The sequence below is a fragment of the Acartia tonsa genome, chromosome 8 (assembly GCF_053477335.1).
Source record: "Acartia tonsa isolate MP-2025a chromosome 8, ASM5347733v1, whole genome shotgun sequence".
Taxonomy (NCBI): Eukaryota; Metazoa; Arthropoda; class Copepoda; order Calanoida; family Acartiidae; genus Acartia; species Acartia tonsa.
This window is the reverse complement of record NC_137267.1, coordinates 41,869,085-41,884,992: the sequence shown is the minus strand read 5'-3', so window position 1 is coordinate 41,884,992 and position 15,908 is coordinate 41,869,085. Positions and strand designations below refer to the sequence as shown.

The window sequence follows — 15,908 nt, the reverse complement described above, 5'->3', positions numbered from 1 at the left end:
AGTTGGCTCACCCCGATCTGGCTCACCACTAAAATGATCTAAAGATCCAGCTCAGTAAAACAATGATAACACCACCCCCCCCCCCTCCTCCTTTCCTAGGGGATATCCTTAGAGGCTACTATTAAAAACAAGGATGACAACATTACATAAGTAGCCAAGCACAAAAAATGGCATGGATGGATAAACGGAAAAAGTGAATTATAGACCATAGTCGTCAAAAAAGAAGGAAGTTCCATAAGAATGGAAGAATGGTAGAAAATCAAAAACCTTCCTAGTGATGTTTAGATGTCTTTTGTTGCATAACCGACGGACTAACAGACAAAATAAGTTATAAAATAGATATTTTTTTGGAAAAAGGTATCTACACAAAAGAAATTTAGCAATATATTTTAAATAGCAGCCTAAAAATTGCTTTTCAACATAGTGTTACGGACTGCCGGACAGTCGGAATTATAGTAGCTTAGGATTAATGAGGGGGGCGGGGGTGGGAGTATGTGTTGCCCACTGTCCATTTCAGAGAATAAGTTTAATAGAAGTAGCTTATAAAAAATGGCGTCATACAATGCAAATGACCAATTATAAGCCAGTATACATTTTACCATTGGCCAATAAAAATGTATATAGGCCTATCATTGGATATTTGTATTGTATGACGTCAATTTTTACTAGGCACTATAAGCTGCTTCAGTTTAATAAGATTTTAAAATAACATAAACACAAAAATAAAAGCAACATAATATTCAATAAACAATAAACAATTATGAAAATAAAGTTGCGATAACACATCATTTTTAAAAGCTCATAGTTATACTATAAATAAGAATGACAACATCAATAAAAGAAAAGATTTAAAATAAAAAATTAATTTGTAAGTTTAAACAAAATTGTACCTAAAGATGTTGCAAAATTACGTAAATATATGACATGTACACAGTCAGAGAACATACTTTTATTTTTAGGGTTTGATTATATAGATGCCACGCTTATAATATTGCACCTAGTTGTAATAGGAACCATTATACAAAAATTAGATTAACAGGATAATTATAACATACCCTTCCTACGTCGTACCTAACTATTACGGACGGACGGACCCGAATTATAAAATAAGATTCACTTTTAACAAGAATGCTAGTATTTTATAGCTATAAAATTTATAAAAAATGTTATAGCATTATTTACTAACTTAACAATACAAGAATTTTTTTCTTACAAACATATTGAATTAAAGACAGGTTTTCTACGATTATTAAAATAAATTAAGTTCAGATTTGTGGAAAATTGTCTATAATACAATACGATACATGATTTTTCAGTTAGGCTCAGAACCTTTTCTAATCCAGCGGATAATTATTGGTTTTGAAGCCATACTGGAAAATTTATCTAAATCTAAATTTTAAATAAGTAAAAATAAGTTTGATACCTATCTTTAATTATCAAAAGATTTAAATTCCATTATAACTCTATAATTGTGATATTTATAAATTAAAACTTGAAAAGTTGGCCCCATTTGTTCATTTTCATCCTTGATCTTTCTGAAATATAAAAGAAATATTAGGCTAGATCATATAGGCTAGTTAGGATATCCTATTTTAGTCTTTTACTAGCCACGGCTGGTTTTTTATTAAATGAATAAGTTAGGGTACAATGTTTGGCACTTTCGATATAAGTAAATGATAATGAAAAACCCATAGAATACGATAATACCTTCAGAAAAATCGATAAAAATAGTTTTCATACTAAATTTTGATTTTTAAATTTTTTTTCTTAAATGTCATAGCAGAAGATGCAAAATGTCGTCTTAGTTTTTGAGGGTTTTCATATTCTCTGAAATCTAAATTATCAAAATATTTTTTTTGGTAAATGATTATATGATATATGTCAAACATTTTATCAGAAAAAAAATATTTAAAATTATAAAGTAGAAACCTGAATAATTTTTCTTGTGGAAATACTTTTCTTTAATTTTGATAAACATATGTCTGCTAGCATGAAGATGTTTGTACTGCCAATACACGTTGGGTTTTATTTAAAGAATTTCTTTAAAATGTTGTTTTTTTACCTTGTATACCAATAACGCAAATTGCTATCAGAAAACCCCCGTACCCCCCAATCGACCAAGACTTGCCTACGGCCCGATCTTTTAGGATTGCTTTGTAATTCACATTTTTGAAAGTCTTTCAACAGTATACACAGCAAATGCTCTCTTTTTTAACTAACTTTCCGAATAATATACCTAAAGCATTTGAATTAACAAAGGATATGCTAATATTTTTACCATTCAAGTTTATTTAATATTCTAACAAATAGTGCAACCCTCCAAGTTATGGCTACTTTTCATGAACATATGATCTAAAGAATAAGCTCTGACGCAATGTCATATAAGGATATTATAATATTCATTAAAAAAATTGTTATTTTTGCATATATGTTACATTTTACAGTATTTTGTGGCTCAAAAGAAAGACAATTAAAATTTATTTCATATTATATAGTTTAAATTGCATAAGATAACCTAGAAATAGTAAAAAAGTCCCTTTCTTTTTTTGTCGTAAAACAGAAATTAACAAAGATTTTTATTAAAAAACACCTTAGTGTAAAAATTAAAAATTTTAAATATGGTCACAAAAAGATTCAATTAGTTTATTAAATGTTTCATTTTCAGCAAATTACGATTAATCTCTATTACAAAGAATAAAGTGTAAAAAGATATTCTCGTTATAATTTTAAGCAACTTAAAATGCATTTTAATACCTTTTAATGATTTATTTTTTAAAACATCATTTTATAAAATGTTATTGATTTTTAAAGTTATATATTAGAATGATTTTAAATTTTGTTAACAGTTTGTTTTAAATGTAGAAAATTGGTAATTCTAAACATTCAAAAAATGATTTTATTAAATTTTCATCACTTAAATTGCATGTTTGATGAAATTTTCAACTGATAATTCAAGAAAAATCGTTTAAGTTTTATTATATTTTACTTTGAAATGTTAAAAAATATAATTATTGTCAAAAATGTGGAAGTTATACTTTCCTCAAAAAAAGACCTAAAACATGCAAATTAACACGTGTAATGAGATTTCTTTTCTTTCAGGTTTAATTTTAAGTAATTATTGATATTTTTTGTAAAAAGGATTTTATATAAAAAGTTTTAAAACTCGAGTTATGTAGTGGTTCTAAAAAAGGTTGCAAATTTATGCAATTTTCTTGCAAAAAAAATTTTCTAGGATTTTAAAAATAGCATAGGGTGTTATTAGACGTACTTACAGATACAATTGCTAAGTCATTTTGGCCAAACACTAAAATAAAGTTTTGACATCTGAGGGACCATACGTGTAGCGGCTACGCCCCTAGAGGCATCTAGTGGCACTTTAAATGTTTTTGTTTGTTAAAGTCTCTACGATGATTCTTTATTTTACGATATATCTTTATGTTACTTTGTAGTCTTCCAAATATTAAAAAAAATCTTTTTTTTTGTCATTTCTCTTGGGAGGGTGGTGGTACCCTCCCCCTAAATATTTATAAACCTTCCCGGAACCCATGAGAATCTACCCTGTTAAGGAGAACCCGATCGGTTCAGCGGTTAGCGAGATCCTTCAGTACAGACACACAAACATCATGTTACTTTAGTATAAGGATTAAAGACAGATTAAAGTACATAAAAATAAAAATGACGTCATACAAAACAAATGACCAATAATAGGCCAGTATAAATTTACCATTGGTCAATTACAATGTATACTGTTTTATTATTGCTCATTTGTGTTTTTATGACGTCATTTTTTATTGCTCATATTTTCAAAATTAGAAAGATCCGAATGTAGCTGTTGTATAGATGAGTTACTGACTTAAAGCTGTATTCTATAGTGGCGATGCTACTCTGTATTTCACTTTGCCTGTCAGTCCTTCAGTTCACCAGTCCGTAATACTATACTATGTGCAAATGGCCGTTTGTCCATCCATTATCTATTTGTGCTTCACTGCTTATGTTAGTTGTCATCCTTCATCAAATCAGTGGCTACTTTTGCGGCTGCGGCTGTCGAGCCCTAGTTTATTTTACTGTTATGTATCTAGTCATTCTTGTTTTTCTTATTTTGCAGGGATCTAAAGGGATACAACAATTGCCGATAAATTGATGTACAGTACATCCCCAAATTAACCCTTCTGTAGATTACAATCAGTGGTTGAAACGTTTGGACACTCAACTTAACAAACCAACCAATCAAAATGCAATAAGGTCCTCAAAGTTGTTAAGCCAACAAATAAGAAACGTAATTATAAAACTTTGGGGACTAGAATAATAAATATTCAGGGATCTATATGGATGAGACAAAAGCCTATAAATAGATGAACAATCCCAATGAAGATACACAAAATTACCCCTTATGAAGAGTACAATTAGTGGTTGAAAAGTTTGGACACTCAACTAAAAAAAAACAAGTCAAAGAATAATAAACGTTATTATAAAACTTTGGGGACCAGATCAATAAACCGCCCAATGTTCCCTCCCTCCCTGGCAATTTGAGCATTAAATTTATGAGTGTTTAGCAATTATGCATTCTACAGACATGGCGCGCAGACATACAGAGATACAAGAATAGGCAACTTGGCAGTTCCCCGCAAAGTGTCTAGTCGAGCTAAGAACCCCCCTTCCCTTATTTAGAAATAAATCTAAATTACATGGGGAGGGTAAAGTGTGTTTCTATTATACTTTAGGTCATTTTAAGACCCAAAAGTAACTAAAGCTTTTAAACCAACGAATAATATAATTTAAAAACTTTGAGGGTAAGTATATTTTACATCCAAATGTCTAAAATCTCTCCCTGCCCACAAGCAAACCTATTTGGCCCCTTTTGGCTTTCAAGTTTCTTACCTAACCTAGCATAAAAAGAATCAACAATATAACGATTTAATTGGCTTCTTAATTAAGGAAGCAGGGGGGGGGGGGAGATGAATGGCTGGATAATTTATTTTCATTTGTCTATCCATTAAAGTAAAAGAAAGGGACCATATCTCGATTTTGTATTGGAAATGAGCTAATAGCGTTGGAAATATAACATAGCCAAGGCCCTACAAAATCAATTTGCTAGCAGACGTAAAGGGTCTCCACCACTTGAGCCAGTCTGGATTATACATCTATACTTATACATTTATTATCTATCCCTATATTTCTGTAAATTCTTAACTACAATGCTTCTCAATACTATTTTGAAACTACAAAGTCATGCAGTACTCTACGTACATAAAAGGAAAGTCAAATACTTTTTTTAAGATTTGAAGTGTATTTGTATTTTTTAGGTGTTTATTGCAATTAAAATTTGGTTTTCGTAATAGTTCTTTTTTCGAATTGTATTATAGACAGCTTTCCGCGGAAATAAAAAAAAATTAAAGAATAAATCAAGTTGTGTGAGCCCCGAGGACGGAAATTTAGGGCTAAAAACTGATTTTATGATTTTTATTTTAATATTTGTGCAAAATTGTCTGCAATACGATGATTTATATATATATGTAGTGTCTTTTCATTTAAGACTTTGGGTGTTTTTATAGATATAAGATTTGGTTATGTAACTTGTACTTACAAAGGCAGAAATAAAATTAATGAATACATTTAATCTTTAACTATATTAAGAATTATAACATATATAATACAAAGTAGCTTGATGTCTGTCCGTCTGTCTGAAGCTTAAGATCTCTGTAACCACAGAATCGATTGGATTCTACTCTTTAGGGAATATCTCTACTGGTCCTGTGGTGGTTTTAAGCTATTTTTTTTTGGGGGGGGGGACACCCCCAACCTCCTAAAAAACAAAAAAGGACAGTAGAGTTCTAGTTTTCAAAGTACTGTATTTTTACAAGCGAAGCTTTTCTATAGCTAGGGTCGGTCCGTCCGTCCGTTACGGTTAGCTCTTTTAGTTAATTTAATCAGGTTAAAATTGTTCTCTCGATTTTAAACTTTGCATACAGTTAGGTACGAATTAGAAAGCGCAGCAACTCTATAATCGTTACTAGAAAATCCGTACGTCCATTTAAAACTACCAGATTTTTAAATTTTTTGACACCAAATTTTTATATGTTAAAATTATCCTATTCATCTGATTTGTTGAATACTAATTCCTATTACAACAAGGTACAATATCAAAAGCGAAGCATCTCTATAATCAAGTCCTAAAAACGTCAGTATGTCCTTAAACAGTATCATGTATTTAATCAGTTTTGCAACAAATTTACTTATAATTTTGCATTAATATTCCTTTTATTCAGTCCTGACACTCTATAAGTGTCAATAATCGTTTGTCCTTCCATTTCAGAGCTTCGCTTTTATGGATTTTGTCATCCTTGTTAAATTTTAAATGTACTCTAAGATTAGCCTGATAGTGATTTAGGACAAAAACTGATGCAATTTTTACTTGAATTTAAAACAAGGACAATTATTGTAAACAAGTAGTGCAGCTATACAGAGAGAGAGGGGACAATAGGCTGTTTATTACACTAGTCCCCAAAGTTTTATAATAACGCTTTCTTATTTGTTGACTTAACAACTTTGAGTACTTTTGTTAAGTTTTGATTGGTTGATTGATTAAGTTTCAACCACCAATTGTAATCTACAGAAATGATAATGTTATGTATCGTCATTGGGGGATGTATATCAATTTTTCGGCAATTGTCTTTTCCCTCTAATTGCAAGCCAAGCTAGCTATCTAACATAGTAAGAATAGATGAAATTTTAGGCCTAATAAGAATTTTCAAGTGAGAATGGATAATTTGTTTAGCATCTATTGTCAGTCAATCAAAAAATATGTCATCACATTTTATATACAACAATTTTTGATTATGTTTAATCATAATAACTATTATTAAAATTAAAAGTAAAGGTATTCTATATGACTGACAGTGCAAATTTTAGAGTACCTTCGCTCCAAATACTGGGCAGAAACTGTACAGTTTTCAAGGCCTTATATATTAAGGTTGACTTTTACAGCTTGCGCTGATATAATTACATATCCTTGATTCATAAAAAGATTTGTATATATACCTATGATCAATAAGTGTACCTAACACAAAAATGGGTATCTTACTTAGTTTGTATATCCATCTAGGTTTTAGCCAGCAACACTTTTTCAGAGTACAAGAAAACCAATTGCAACATCCAAATAATAATATATCTATTAATACCTGGTACATTTATTCAAAGTCCAGCCATGATAGAGTTGTATATTTTTTGTTCCATCCATACATCCAAATTAAACGGTTGGAAATCTAAAAAAAAGTTATTTTGTCAAAAACACAGTGACTATTTTTTTTTAAAAATGGTAGAAGTGGCAGCACCCAAGTTTTTAATAAAATAACATTCTCGTAGTTTTAATAAGCATATATTTTTCAACTTGGATATATGTACGCCTGTATAAAAAGCCATATGCTATTTTAATTTTAAAATACTTTAAGCAAACAAAAGACAATAAAATCCGATGAAAAATTACCAAGAAGCACAAAATGTTATGTAGATTAACACACATACATGCTACTTTTTTTGGAATATGATATCCAATTACAGCAGAGACAGACGGAAAGTTATTACGCTGATCGTTTGCTGGCTCCGCAGAAACACATCCTATTACTTAAAGGATAAGTATTAAGGTGATTTTCCTCAAAGCACCTATCTAGCACTGACCCACCCCCCAACCTTATTTTAATTATATTCAAATCAAAGGGGTAAGGGATACTTTTTTCCTATGTCTAACTCCTTCGTGGGGCCCAACCCCATGGAGCATTAAGTTAACCCCTAGATGCTACCCATTATCTAACCTAACCTAACCTTTCATAAAGTATTAGAGAAACAATTAAAAAACTAACCCCACACCCCTTGATTATTTATATTTTTCTTACAATAATGAGGTTGGGGGGTGGGGGTATTTGAGTATAATAGTATAAAGTATTAAAAAAACATTTTATAAACTACCTCCCCCATTATTTACAACTTTCTTTAATAAGAGGGAGAGATTTATATGAGGAATGAGAAACTGTCCCAATTTTGTATAACTTTAGCGGAACAAGTTCCAATTACGTCATATTTTTCTTTCCCGAAAAAGAGAAGGGGGAAAGAAAAAAAAGGGAAGGGGGGAAGAAAAAAGAGATGGGAGAAAAGGGGGTTTTCCCCATCTCTTTTGAAGAGATTTTCTTCCCCCCCTCCCTTTTTCGGGAAAGAAAAATATGACGTAATTGGAACTTGTTCCGCTAAAGTTATACAAAATTGGGACAGTTTCTCATTCCTCGATTTATATGCTCGACTAGGCAATTAGAGGGAAACAACCATAAAATCTAATATCAAACCTGTATAATGAGCATTTTCAGGTTGTTCATAGTAGTTAACATTCTCACAATCTAAAATAGTTTATTTTCTATTAGTTATTCATCGCATTGTATTATAGACAGCTTCCAGCAGATAGTAAACAAAGATAATATTAATTCCAGTTTTGTTAGACCCGGGGGGGCTAAATGCTTGGGGTAACAAAACTGGTATTGATTTTATATTTTTTATTGTATACAATTCGATAAGATACATTATTTTTCAGTATGGCTAAGAACCGGTTCCAATCCAGCAGATATTAATCAGTTTCAAAGCCATTAAAAAAGAACCAGCGGCAGGGGTTAAAATTTATGTAACCCCCCCCCCCCCCCCACCTATCCAAAAAATTGACCAATATTGGAGCAAAGCAACTATTCAATAAATTTGTACCTGTCTCCAATTCAGTTCTAATTTGGTTCCAGGACTGGTCTAGAAAGGAAACCAGCTCTCTGTAGTGCTGTGTCTCCTATAAAAAGGCAAAATTTATTTTAAATATCGTTTAAATATTATATTTTGATGGGGATGGGGGTGGGAGGGTGACCCCTTATCCCAAATGGCAAATTTACCACTAAAGTGGTGGTGCCAACATAAAAAAAAAAAAAAATGGGTGCCCACACCCTCAAAAAATGGGGAGGGTGTGGGCTAGGGAATTGCCCTGTACCCAATAGATAGGTTTTCCACAGGGTTAAAGATCTGTAGAAATATGTTTTCTTCAAAAATTAAGCAAAGAGGTCAAGAGTTGGTCAAAAGATAGATTTTATTGAATAAAACAATCAGCTGTACTTGGTGATAAATCCTAACTATAAAGAAGCTGTCATGCTAGACACAAAAATACTTTAATTTTCTTAAAAACCCTCACAATGGATATAGAATATATAAGGATATTACGACAGGGGAAAAGATGTCGTCAATTTAGGTTGCTAACATAAAACTCATTTTTTAGTTTATCCATCAGGAGAGGAGGGTACGGGGTAAAGGGGGTGGATAGAGGGTTGTATTATTTAGAACTCTGCGCGTTTCACTTTGTTAACATAAAAATTTGGTGTAACAACATCCAAGTAATAATAAATCTATTACACTGACCTGTATTTGTTGGGCAGGTGACGGGGTCTCCTTGAGTGGCGAGGGAGAGGTAGATGCTTCACTCACAGCGTCCTTGCCTCCCCGTCTTTTAGATTTCTTCCGGGAGTCCGGGCTCTCGGTCTTCCGTGACTCCAGGCTTTGAAATTGGGGCATCTCTACAAACTAAATTAACATTTCTTAAACAATATATTTGAAAATATGTTTGTTTGTGCCTTAAAATCTCGTTAATCGCATGACCAATTGGATTCTTTTATTTTTACGGTTTTACGAAATACTTTTAGTTCGCAATAATTATGAACTTGATTGTTCTTTGTCTTGTCAAATCTCTTTAACTTTGAACAAATAAGTCGGCTTTAAAAATAACTAAATTTATAGGTTTGCGACATTTTCTGCTCCATACTTTTTGAAAAGGTTCAGTACAAAATGCCAGGGCTGTTCAGTAGACTATAAAAGTTTTAAAGATTTTTAATCAATATAATAGATTTGAAATCTGCATAAAATTTTAAGGATTTTTTATAAAATTAGTTTTTTATATAATTCTTTATTTAAAGGCGCAAATACAAATTAAGTTAAATAATTTTGAGATCTGTGATTGGTGGATTGAAAACCATCTGCGCTCTGATTGGAGAAGCTTAAGTGACGTACATCATTCAACCAATTAGAGCGTAGGTAGTTTCCAATCCAGCTATCCTATTGGTCAAAATTTATTAACTTAAATCGTATTTGCGCCTTTAAATAAAGAATTATATAAAAAACGAATTTTATAAAAAATCCTTAAAATTTTATGCAGATTTCAAATCTATTATATTCATTAAAAATCTTTAAAACTTTTATAGTCTACTGTTCAGCCCAAAATTTAATCATGAACTGCCGTAGCTGTTAATCTGCCTGTCTGTCAAACTAACCTGTCCCAATCTGTCAGCAGGATTGAACTGTCCAGGTTTGTCAGTCTGATCATATTTTTGCCCGTTCTCCTGCTCAAGATTCTTCAAACCTAAAAAAGAAGCTCTTTATATTTCCTATATAAAAATGACGTCATACAATACAAATGACCAGTAATAGGACAATACACAGACAAATTTACCAAAGGTAGGCCAGTTTGACGTAATTATTTATAGGCACTATGAACAGCTTTTAAAAATTATTGTTTTCGACTTGTATATAAATCTCAGGAATAAGGTATAACCAACAAGCGAAATAAATCTAAAATAATAATTGGGGGGAAAATGGAGAGGTCGTCAATTTTACGATGTGTTGCCCCCCAACGACAGCTGAAAAATACGTATAGGTTTCGTGATTTATTTCCTAATTAATTTCGTTATTGGTAGAAGCTGTATAAATCTAGTTGTAGGGATTTTTACTCTTAAATGTCTGAATGGGGGGAGGGGAGTAATTAGAGAGCTATAAATAACTGATTTTTTAAATATGGGCTTAACACATAACTGAAAGTTCAAATCTTTAATATCTAAAAATCAGGGATCTTAAGGGATGAGACAATGGACGATAAATTGATGTACATCCACAATGACAATACACAAAATTACAAAATTCTGTAGTTTGTAATTAGTGGTTAAAACGTTTGAGCACTGAACTTTATTAACCAACCAATGAAAAATATACTAAATTCCCAAAGTTATTAAGCTAACAAATAAAAAAACGTTATTATAAAACTTTGGGGACTAGTGTAACAAAAAAACATTGTCCCCTTTCTTTCTTAAAAATTAAAATAGTACAGAACAATATGAAATAGATTAATTCCATCTTAAAAAAGTACATTTAGCAACAAGTTACAAAAGATGAAACAATTCAAAATCTTCAATTTCTTTAAATATTCTGCTTGCATTAAAAACTGCAAGGAAAATCTTTCGTAATGGAAACAAGGATGACGACAATGACAACAATAAGTAGCAAAGCTTGAAAAATAATAAATAAATATGTACAAGAACAAATTAATTCTGCGTGGATATTATGCTTTTTGGTTAAAGTAATTTATATAAAAAAAAAATTAAGAAGTGTATCACTTTGCTCATAAAATAATTCCTGATAAAATAATGGACGGAAGAACGGACATTGTCAATGAGAATCTTAAAACAAATTCATATGTCTTTCTTGAATAGTAGCTGAGAAATTACAGCTATTCTATTTCTTTTTTTTTAACCTAAACAGACGTACACACATTTGGAGTTTTAGAGTTACTTGGGTAATCAAAACATGGAAAATTGATTTTTTTAGTAAAGTTTTTGGAAAATGACACAGCTGTTACCAACAACTGAATTAATTCGAAAAATAATTACCAATTTCAGCTGATTATTTCATGAATTTGGGGGGCAAAGCTTCGTAGTAAAGAAGAACTTTTTATCCCCCCCCCCAAAAAAAAACAAAACATTATCTAGATTTATTTCACTTGTTGATTATACCTTATTCCTAGATATGACAAATGACGAAAAACTAAAATTCTAGTAACTGTTATTGAAAATAAATAGATGTAATTTTAACTAACAAAATTTGGTACTTTCTCTCACAGTGCCAGCAGAGCACAGAACACAACACCCCTCCCCCCCCCCCCCTCCCTTCATATATTCAAATAATCCTAAAAATAAGGGATGAGGAGAGATACAGTACTCAACAAGGCACTTAAAGGGGAACGCCCTCAGTTTCAGATAATTTTTTTTTTCTCAGGTGACACAATCCTGGCCCTGAACTCGCCATGTGATGTTAATGCAATGTAAGCAAATTTTAAAATAATTCATACTTTTTAGCAGTCAAATTTAATGTATCAAGAAATTGACACAAAAATATCATTATTTCTATAATAGTAGTTCCTTCGCCTTCAGCCTCAGGGGAGGTAGGAGGGTTCAGAGTAATAGCTTAAAACCAACCCCGATAATTTAAAAGCTTCCCTGGAAGTAAAGTAATTGGTCAGCTTTTACCGATATTATAAACTTCAGAAATTTTTTTTACTATATATCCAATTCTAAAAAGTAGTAAGGTTTATTTCTCACTTACAACTGAACTAATTCAGTTTTCCATTTCAGGAAAGCTTTCTCAGTAGCTTTTTATCCGCTTTTGGCTTTTTTAACATAATTTCATTTTTGTTTATAAAATCACTAAACCTTTACAATTACATATCAAATTAAAATTTTGTAGTCCGGCCGAACAAGTAAATTGTACGTACATTAGATTATCTAAAGGTAAGAGAAATATATCTTAAATAGCAGCTGAGAAAATAACATTTGTTACGGATAGAAATACAGACATTCGGACATATAATATGAATTACTAGCGGCTACGCTTTAGAGGCCACACGTGGAATCAGCACTATTTACCAATAATATTTTTTTTCACCGATAGACGGTGTTTAGTTCTGTTTTTAGCTAACTGCAAATAAGTCCGCATGGCGGCGTTTTTTTATTTTTTCAATTTTGTCGATTTCTCTGAGGAGGGTGGTTGTACCCTCCCCCAAAAATAATTATAAACCTTCACGGGACCTATGAGAAGCTACCCGACGGTTCAGCGGTTAGCGAGATCCTTCGGTACAAACAAACAGACAGACAGACAGACAAACACACATCCTGTTAGTTTAATATAAGGATAGAGTAGTTTTGCTACAAAAAAAAATGGGAAGATAAGGGAATGAAAATTTTAAAAATACCTAGTTGTAAGAACATCAGATCTTAAGGGATAAGACAATGGACTCTATATTTATGTACGTATCCAATAATGTTAAACAAAATTACCTCTTCTATAGATAAAAATTATTGTATGAAATAATTGGACAATATTAGCCAATAAAAGTACAATGAAAGGAAAAGTTTTTTAACCAACAAATAGGAAAACGTGGTTAAAAACTTTGGGTACCATTGTAATTTACAGTCCAATGTCCCCCCCCCCCCCTCCCTGGAGAAGCCACATGCAGTTGTAGAAAGTCATTTTTAACAAGGATGACAACACTCATAAAAGCGAAGTAAATTTGTTGAAAAACTGCTTGATACAAAATAATATTTATGGACATACTTACATTTTTAGGACTTGATTATAGAGTTGCTTTGCTTATAATATTGTACTTTGTTGTCCCAGGAATCTGTATACCAAAAATCACATCAATCGGATTATTAAAAATTTGTTGTTAAAAAAGTAAAAAATCATCATGTTTAAAATGGACGTACGGACATTCTGGTAATGATTATAGAGTTGGTACGCTTTCTAAATCGTACCTAACTACTACAGGAATCACCATGCAAAGTTTGAAATCGATAGAACAATTGTAACATAACATAAATTAGCTATCCGTTACGGACGGACGTACGGAAGGACCGACCTTAATTATAGGAAAGCTTTGCTTTTAAAAATTTGAAATCTTGTTTCCAGGCAAGAGGTGATACAGGGGAATAATTAGGGAAATTGAGAGAAAGAATATAAAAGTAGATAACAAGGATGACAACATGCGAAAGTTGCGCGAAATCTTTGTAGATGTTTATATAGCATGACTAAATTATTGATATAGGAAATCTTTAAAAAAATTTCCAGCCGTTAAATTCTAAATAGGAGCCAAAAAAGTAATGTTTCTCCAAAATAGTTTCAGACATAAATATGTAGGGATAGACTTTGGATTTTAGAGTAGCTTCGCTACTAAAAATGAGTACTTGAGAAAAAAATGCAGTGAAAATTACAAGAAATTTTTTGTTCATTGGTTGCTAATCAGGTCTTTACAGCCTCAGCTACAGCCGCAGTTATATCTAACATCAACTGTGCTGCTTCTAAAAACACCCAATAAGTTTTACTGACAGCTGCGCGACTTTTTAAGACACAATGACCCCCCCCCCCCCCCCCAAGTGTCAGTTACCCTACGTCTAATTTAGCCTCTGTCATTACCAGCTGCAGCCACCTTCAACAAGAGGCTATTTGGAAGCTGTAGCCGCTATATACTCATTCAAACAACTTAGACAAAACTGAAGTAGCAGATGCAACTAACCACGCGGATACCAGAAAGCTTAAAGGAAAAATCACTTTTTCACAGCTGGAAACACAATAAAGGTTTATTTCTCAGGGATCTAAAGGGATAAGACATCCCAAATGCTGATATACAAAATTACCACTTCTGTAGAATAAAATTAGTGGTTGAAATATTTGAACACTTAACTTAATAAATCAACCAACCAAAAGTCCCCAAAGTTGTTGAACTAATGAATAGGAAAACGTTATGGGGACTAGTGAAATAAAGAGCCTATGTCCCCTCCCTCCCCGATAATTTCTCCACTAAGGTAAACATAAATTAGCTTATATTCCCCACCGAGAAATGGGTAATAGAAAATGAAACATTGCATTCTTTTTGGTGCTTTCAAAACTTCATAAAAAAACTTCACTTGGCTTTCCTATTTGAAATTCAGTTCTGTAAAAAGGTATATTCATCTTTCTAGATTTACAACACACATGTAAGTAAACAGGGACGGTAATGTTTACAAGTAGCGCAGCAATATTAATATAACAGTTGTACAGAAACTCTGAAACGAATAGAATTGATAAGGCTTGAATAAAGCAAAATAAATTTTATAAAGTGTGTTCTTGTTTTGTGCAGTATAGCTGTATCCCGCCGTGTTTTTTGAAAATATTTAATTAAAAAATAAAAAATGGTGATTACCCGTATGTCTGTGAGATTTGTGGGAAAGATGATTTATTCGGCTGCTATTCAAGATCGAAGACTGATTCTTCTGGTAAACAAGGATGACAACATCCATAAGTAGCGAAGCACAAAAATTGTGGATGGGAATACGTAGAAGTAGATTTAAAATCAATAATAGATTTATTGGAGAAAATAAACATGAAACCTTGTTTTATTTTGTATGATGAAGATGGTTAAAGTAAATTACATACTAGATGCACATAACAATGGGAAAAAATATTTTGAAACTGTTAATGCAAAAAAGTTTTAAAATTGGACCAAAAATGCCAAAGATATGGGGAAATATATCAACATATAAAAATAGCCAAAAACCTGCTAAAAGGCAGTTTGGCCGCCATTGTTTCTTTTCATAAAACGCCAGAAATTTAATTTTAATATCTTTAACTGAAAAATTTATGAAAATTGAACCATAAACACCAAAGATATGGGTAAAAATGTGAAAAATATAAAAATAGCCAAAAACCTGCAAAAAGGCAGTCTGACTGTCATTGTTGTTTTCTTCAAACGACAGGAAATTTAATTTTGATATCTTTAACTGAAAAAATTTCGAAAATCGGACCATAAACACCAAAGATATGGAGAAAAATGTGAAAAATATAAAAATAGCCAAAAACCTGCAAAAAGGCAGTCTGACCGTCATTGTTGTTTTCTTCAAATGACGGGAAATTTAATTTTGATATCTTTAACTGAAAAAATTTTGAAAATCGGACCATAAACACCAAAGATATGGGGAAATTTGGAAAATATAAAAAATAGCCTAAAACCTGCTATAAAGCAGTCCGACCGCCATTGATGT

General features: G+C 31.8%; 1 protein-coding gene across 1 annotated transcript in view; it reads right to left on the bottom strand.

Annotated features, from left to right (window-relative positions):
- Nucleotides 1–723: 723 nt before the first annotated feature.
- LOC145326981 (uncharacterized) overlaps nt 724–15,908 on the bottom strand; it is a 29,727-nt gene continuing 14,542 nt past the window's right edge. The window contains exons 2-7 of the mRNA XM_080170449.1: nt 10,338–10,426; nt 9,433–9,594; nt 8,740–8,815; nt 8,334–8,384; nt 7,179–7,262; nt 724–1,535 (exon numbers count right to left, since the gene is read on the bottom strand). Coding sequence (XP_080026575.1) covers nt 7,192–7,262; nt 8,334–8,384; nt 8,740–8,815; nt 9,433–9,594; nt 10,338–10,426 — 449 coding nt within the window. The 3' untranslated portion in view covers nt 724–1,535; nt 7,179–7,191. The remainder of the gene's footprint in view (nt 1,536–7,178; nt 7,263–8,333; nt 8,385–8,739; nt 8,816–9,432; nt 9,595–10,337; nt 10,427–15,908) is intronic.